This window comes from Sceloporus occidentalis, unplaced genomic scaffold (assembly GCF_023333645.1).
Source record: "Sceloporus occidentalis isolate IW3139 unplaced genomic scaffold, rSceOcc1.0.p SCAF_7, whole genome shotgun sequence".
NCBI classification, from domain to species: Eukaryota; Metazoa; Chordata; class Lepidosauria; order Squamata; family Phrynosomatidae; genus Sceloporus; species Sceloporus occidentalis.
The window spans coordinates 74,813,968-74,821,407 of NW_028316987.1; the positions used below are offsets into that span (position 1 = coordinate 74,813,968).

A 7,440-nucleotide genomic window follows, 5' to 3' on the forward strand; every position below is an offset into this window, starting at 1 on the left:
TAGCCTAATATGATATTGATATAGTGACTGTCTTTAGCAACTGTTCCTTATGGCTACAACACTGGAGGAATTCCATGGCATACTATGCAACAATGAGCCTTTACTTGTAAAGCTACAAACTTACCCGAGGGATTTTTTTCCTGGGAGCCATGGTTCCCCGCCATAAGCCACAGCTCTTTCATTAGGGGGAAAAAGGGTGGTTGTTTTTCTTTGGGGGGTGATGGCCCAAAACTATTTAGACTGGCCAAAAAATTTTCACGCGTCATTTTGAACTTCATGTATACCTCTTCGGCGGTGCGGTTGTAGCCATGCATTTTTAATTGCTCTGCTACCTCTCTATGCACAGGAAGAATGGGTACAGAACGGGACCTCATGAGCGTCTTTAATTTTCCGCTCCCCCTAACACTTCTCAGGAGCAGATCAATCTCCTTATTGACCCATTTGGATCCCTTACTACGCGCCATCACTGCTTCCCAATAACTTCGGCCACTCCGAAAAGTCCAGCGGGAAGAGGGATTTGCAACGTCATCACTGTGCAGGGATTCTTGGCGCCAAAACTAGACTTGCGCCCTCTAGTGCTTTTACTGCAGTGCCGGGAGTTTGGGAGTGCAGAGAGCCAGCAGCAGCAGCTAAGTGCTAACGCAGAAGTTTATTTCACAGCCTCTATAATTAAATTGCAGACAGTATTATTTTATACTTTCTGTAATTAGGAAAGCCATGGATAGCCATGCAGTGACCGAAAGCAGTGCCTCCGCACAAGCAAGGGGGAGGGTGTGGAGTGCCAATGAAGTTTTGGCCTTATTGGAGATATGGAAAGAACAAAAATTGCAGACCAAATTAAAAAAGAATTACAGAAATTTGGATAAATTTAAAGTTGTATCTGATGAAATGGCAAAGAGGAACCATGTCAGATCTGCCAAGGAATGCAGATCTAAATCAAAAAAATTGAGATTTGAGTACAGAAAGGTTGTGAAACACAATCAGAGAAGTGGAAGCAACCCTATTACATGTCCCTTTTATAGGGAACTAGAGGAAATCTTTCATGGGGATGTTAGCATCACCCCTAACAGGTTATCCCGAAGTCTTGATTTTGAAAGGGAGGGTGAAACCACAAATGTGAATCAAGAAACCGCATCCACCTCCATGGCTAACACAGGCGAAGGAAGCACCCAAGAAACAACTACCAGACAAGACAGTGATGAAGGCAAGTTGCCCATCTGTAATGCCTGAAGATTTCTGCTATGTGCGTGACAACATTATTTTGTTAAAAAGACAAAGGCTTTACTCTTTTTTTCCCCTTGCATTTTTCAGATTCTGATGACACTTGTCTCGATGACACAGTCATTACGATACCTGTCACAATTTTGGAAAGTGGACCTACGCAAATAGCAGGTAGTCATATATAAATTTATGTCAATTTCTGGATCTCTGTTTTCTTCATAAATATTGTGAACCTGTATATGTGTTCAAAAGAAATAACGTTGGTGTTTAATGCTCCACTTTGAAGGTGCGACTGGAGAACAATTGGGTGACTTGGAAAGACGTGCAGATGATACAAGCGGTACAAGCAATGGTAGGTAGCATCTGCTTTTCTAAGAAAATTCTTTGTCTACAACCCTTTACATGATGCTACCATTAGAAATAAATTTCCTTCCTGTGGGCTTAATCTATTTTCACTAATTTTTAAATTTCAGTACCTAACGATCCAGAGGACGAACCACCCAATGTATTGCTGTCTCCTGGAACAAGACTGCGTTCAAACAGGAACAGGAATCGTCGCGCCAGAAGAGGAGAACATATTGCGCGCACTATAATGCAGAGTGCAAGTCGAGAGGCCCAACTTACCCGGAGAACACAGGAACGGTTCATGGAAATTGTACACGACAGCATGAAAGACTGTAGGAGGACAGAAATGGAACTTGTAAATATTATGGAGGAAGATGTAAGGAGAAGTGCACAGGACAGACAGAGAATGTTGCAGTACATGGAGACCATGACTGAACTGTACCGGAGGAAAGTAGATCATGAATGTGCACTTCCAACGGGGCAACATGATACTGTTGCCCAAGGAACTATGCACACATCATTCAGGGCATCTCCGTGTGATATTCCTCCTTCAACACCAGGCCCAGCTGTCTTTACAGATTTCCAGGAGCAACCATCCACATCGGATTTTGGTGGGAAATGTCAAGGGAACAATTCCCCTGAACTCTTTGATGAACTTCCTCCTGCTTATGCTCCTGATGGTTGTCCTGTCACTCCTAGTAGTGAAATTAGAGATGGTGACAACACATTAGAGAACATCAACAGGGATGTTCAGAATGTTGTTGCAGTCACTGATCCCCCAGAAAATGAAGGCTGCATTGGAACCGTGCAATGTGTGAGCAATGCAGGAACATCTTCCTTGCAAGGCGCAGTTGCACCTGTTCAAAACCAAGATAAACCATGCAGTTCTCGTACTGGGAGGATAATCAAGGAAAAAAAAATATTTTCCCCATAAGGGAAACATATAGGGAAAAGGTTCTGTTTTGAAACCTCAGATATGTTTCAGCATTCTATGTTTACCCTGTTACGTGCCCTTTGTGACCGATAAAGAGGGACTTAAACCATTTCTCCTTGAACCACAGTAAAATTTCATTTTCATGTTAAGGAAAGGTTTTGTATGTCACCATGTATATATGGATATGTTCTCACCTAATGTATATACAGTGTATATAAATGCGTGCTTTGTTGACATAATGGAAAACAAGCCACCAGACGGTTTTTTTCCAAAAGAAAAAGGATATTTAATCGTGTTTTAAAATGTTAAGTTATATTGTTGATAAAATACAGCTGTGTTCTCAGAAATTGGTCTACCGTCCTTAATATACCTAAACATTTCCACAACAATAGCAACATTATTCAGCAATGGTTTCTAGAACAGCCTTCCTTTTGGTTTTCAAGGTAGGAAACATGATGTATTAATATAAATGTAATATAAACAAGCCATTTTTACACCATTGTTTTCCTATATTCCCAAAAAAGGATATTTGAAACATCAATATAGCAATTGTATAACACTTCAAAATAGATTTCCAAAATTTGGGTAAACCATGAAGCTAATCTATAACAGTCGGGTATTTATACCCCACAATAATATAAACACCACTAGCAGAACCTGATTGGGGAAAAAAAAGTTAAAAGAAAAAAGAATCTAAACAACCGTGATTCAACATTGCCGTCTGGTAAAGTTATTCACATGTTGTACATGACATGTTGTCAAACACATGTATATCAACATTTATAGATTGATACAAAGGTAAACCAAGAAGAAACGTTTTGATCAGATCAATGCTGTTGCCATAACTGAGGTGATGTTATGAAACATCAAATAATGTCAGTTTCTGGTGTTAACGACCCAAAATAATGTTAGTTACTGCAGATCTAACAGTTTGACCCTCTTTTTTGTGATTTGTAGAGTGTCCTCTGATGTTATTCGCTAAAGCGGGGAGGACAATTTTCGCAGGTGGCTCTACATCGGGATCAAGCACTTCTCCCCTCGTCTCGCAAATATTGTGCAGTATGGCACATGCTGTGACAACAGAGATGAAATTTTCCTCTTTCACAGTTAGTCTACCAGACAGACACCCCCACCTAGATTTCAATCGCGAAAAAGACCTCTCCACCACGCATCTTGCCTTGCAATGGGCGGTGTTATAAGCAAGTTTGTCAGGTGTTAATTCTCCACGATATGGTGTCATGAGCCATTTCCTGATTGGGTAGGCACCATCCCCTATAATCAGTGGAGGAATGGCTACATCGTGGACATGAAGGGTGGGATTTCCGGGCACAAAACAGCCTTCATCCATCACTTGACAGATAGCGGAATTGGTAAATATGTGGCTGTCATGTGATCTCCCACAATTCCCTACTTCAATGTCAATAAACCTCCCACTGTGATCTGTAGTTGCTTGCAGAACAATTGAAAATCCCTGCTTGCGGTTGATGTATTCCTCTCTGCGTCCCAGCGGTGGGCAAACAGAAATATGAGTGCCATCAATAGCTCCTATGCAGTGTGGGAATCCGAGTCTCTGAAATCCATCCATAATCTGAAAAAAGGCAAAGGTATAATAAATTTGGGATATCAAAAAAGTGGGTTAACATATTTCATATCTGATGATGCATTATTATTATTTGGTATATGAAACTGGGATCAAAGAGACAAAAGCATAAAAAGGACAATAGAAATTATTATGGTTTATATATATACCTAGAACACACTGAAGGGGAATCCAGATGTTACTTGTTCACATATCAACTCTTGCAAATATATCAAGATACATTTTTTCAGAATAGCAAACCACAACAGCACAGCTGGATAAGAGAGAGGCCAGCAGCAGAGATGCACCTCCAAAGTGCATGCTCCAAGCCCAGGACCACCCCCCAGCACAGCTGGATAAGAGAGAAGCCAGCAGCAGAGATGCACCTCCGAAGTGCATGCTTCAAGCCCAGGACCACCCCCCAGCACAGCTGGATAAGAGAGAGGCCAGCAGCAGAGATGCACCTCCGAAGTGCATGCTCCAAGCCCAGGACCACCCCCCAGCACAGCTGGATAAGAGAGAAGCCAGCAGCAGAGATGCACCTTTTAAATCCATGCCCCAAGCCCAGGACCACCCCCCCAACACAGCTGGATAACAGAGAAGCCAGCAGCAGAGATGCACCTTTTAAATCCATGCCCCAAGCCCAGGATCATTAACCCACCCCCATAATTGCAAAGGTAATTGAAAGCCTTTCTTTTTTTCCCAAACAAGGAAAAGGCAGGATGTAAACATATCTTAATGGTATTACATAAGCAAAACCTATCTATCTTTAGATATGCATTAATGCATTTGCACCCAGAAGTCTTAGGTTTAAAAGTAATATTGATACACACCGTGTGGTAGTTTCCAAGCTGGATAGTTTTCCTCAGCAGCAGCTTCTCCATGGCAAGGCACACCTCGATGGCGATTTCTGCAGCTGTGGATGCTCCAACCTCGAAACGGGAAGCCACCTTCCTATACATCAGAGGGCTTGAGAGCCACCAAATAGTCAGGGCCACTCTCTTCTCCACCGGGATGGGACTCCGGAATCTAGACTCCCCACGCTCCAGCTCTGGTCTCAAGATGCTGGCCAGATCAAAAAGGGTTTCTTTAGACATGCGGAAGTTAGAAACCCACATGTCGTTATCCCATCTCTGGAGGACTTCGTCACTCCACCAGTTGGTCCGCTCCCGGGGTTGCTGCCACCAACGTGGGATGCGAGGCCAGGTCGCCATCCATGCCAGACAACTGGATATATCAAGATTGCCGCTGGCAGCCATGACTGCAATCTTACTCAGAGCAGCCCTCCGGCGCGAAATGAGGACCAGTGATTTAGCAATGCGACTCATTCTTCTCCTTCTTCGCTCTTCTTCTTTCTCTACCATGCTCACAAGATCAAACCATGCTTTCTCCGACGCCATCTTTACACCCCACAAGGAAGTCACCGGACGACTTCCGGTTAAAAACAACCACCGAGTGGCGACGTCATTGGTACACCGCCCCCAAGATCTAATACGCATGCGCTATAGCAAACCGTTCTGAGAACGGTTTCAAGAAAAAGGAATCGCAGTGCGGTAAACTGCCGTTCTGATCACGTTCTGATCACGTTTTGATTGCTAATGCGGTAATATCCGTTCCAGGAACGGTCTCATCACGTGATGATATGGAACGTTCTCAGAACGCAGTGCGATAATCTCCTTTCTCTCATATCTTGTTCCATCTCACTCATAATGGCCAGCTACTTTCATTGATAACCTCCAAAAAACCCCCAATAATCTTAATTTATTTTAAGTGTAATTTATGTGTCATTTTTCCACAGTGGACTGTTTCCAAGATGACCCATAATAAATATGAAGAGTCAAAGTACAACATAAAAAAAATTGCAAAACGCTGCACTATGATGAATGGAAGCAGCAGCAAGGATAGTCTTATGCACTACTTTACACGGAACAGACTTATATTTATTAAGGAGGTGAGGAACATGTGGGCCTCCAGATGTTGTTTGGCTGCAACTCCCATCAGCCCAAATCAGCATATCCAGCAATTAACGATGATCAGAGTCCCAAACTAGCCAATTTCTTTTTTTTCCTTTTTCTTCTTTGTATTTATATGCCATATCTAAGGACAAAAACATTCCCAAGTTGGCTTCCAAAACTTGTTATTATAAACATCATAAAACAAGTAATATACATAAAGCATGATGTCCAATTTAATATAAAACATGAATAAATATTTAGAGTATGGTAGCCAAGAACATCATAATTCAATCATCTATAAAAACCATGCTGTATGAAAAGGGCAGAGAAAGCAAATGCATCAAGAACAGTTCTGTAGGCCTGTCCTAACACAGCCTGATGCACTCCAATTGGCAATTCCCAGAATTCCATATCACTGAGCCATGGCCGTTAAAGTGGTGCCAAACTGGATTATTTCTCCAGTGCAGTCAGATGCAGCTCCTGACGTCCTTCCTCTTTAGGGTATTCAACTTTGCCTTTCTAGAGCTCCACAGAATCACACAAACTGACACACATAGGTCTTATCTGCATTGTAGAAAAAAATGCAGTTTGACCCCAGTTTATTAACTGTTGTGGTGCAATGCTATGGAATTCTGGGATTTGCAGTTTATTGTGGCAGCAGAGACTAAATAGCCTCAAAAACTACTACAAATCCCAGAATTCCTTAGCACTGAACCACGACAGTTGAAGCCGTGCCAAACTGTATTATTTCTGTAGCGCAGATCAGACCATATTCAGATGCGCGGACAGCTTCACAAAAAGAAACAGGGTAAACAAATTCATTTAAAATCTCATAAGGTTTTACACACGCAGCCAATCTCTTTCAGCTTCTCAGAGCCAACATTATGTATATGAAGTTAACTGTCTGAAGCATTACGAGTGTTTTCCTAAGTTGTGCAAATAAATAAATGCAGCAGACAACCCCAAGGGTATCGCCAAGATCAGCAGTACTGTAGCATCAAATGAATTTGAAGAACTCTGTTCATCTTATGCCATAAGACAATTTGCCTCTCTGTTACTAATAGTGATCCATCAGAAGTTTAATCTTGGATTTCAGTGGATCGGAAGCCAGGAGGAAGAAAATGGCACACGCGTGAGGACGCATACAGGAACATGCCAACATTATTTTATATGGGGGCTTGAATATTTGTGGTTTTCCGATCCACAGGGGTCGAGAATGGTTCCCCTGCAAATCAGGAGGGACAACTGTATTATTCTTTGCCAATACTTTTTATGGAGCTTGTAGATGAAAAACATAAACCAAAGACATAAACTGAAATGTTATTGTTTCTGTATTACTATTCTGCATTCTTTATTATTCTTTATTAATATCAGAATATTAATTATTCTGTATTATTATTCTGTAT

At 41.8% G+C, this 7,440-nt stretch overlaps 1 protein-coding gene across 1 annotated transcript; it reads left to right on the forward strand.

Annotated features, from left to right (window-relative positions):
* Positions 1 to 943: 943 nt before the first annotated feature.
* On the forward strand, positions 944 to 2,838 carry LOC149309964 (uncharacterized). Its single transcript, XM_089533355.1, has 2 exons — positions 944 to 1,573; positions 1,695 to 2,838. Exons 1-2 carry the CDS (start codon positions 1,492 to 1,494, stop codon positions 2,498 to 2,500), a joined length of 888 nt encoding a protein of 295 aa, XP_089389481.1. The 5' UTR covers positions 944 to 1,491; the 3' UTR covers positions 2,501 to 2,838.
* The last annotated feature ends 4,602 nt before the right edge of the window (positions 2,839 to 7,440 follow it).

Excerpts from the sequence above, each read along its gene's own strand:
- LOC149309964 (XM_089533355.1), top strand. The coding sequence starts at position 1,492 with ATGCTCCACTTTGAAGGTGCGACTGGAGAACAATTGGGTGACTTGGAA. Across the intron at positions 1,574-1,694 it reads TACAAGCGGTACAAGCAATG|TACCTAACGATCCAGAGGAC; the intron begins GTAGGTAGCATC and ends TTTAAATTTCAG.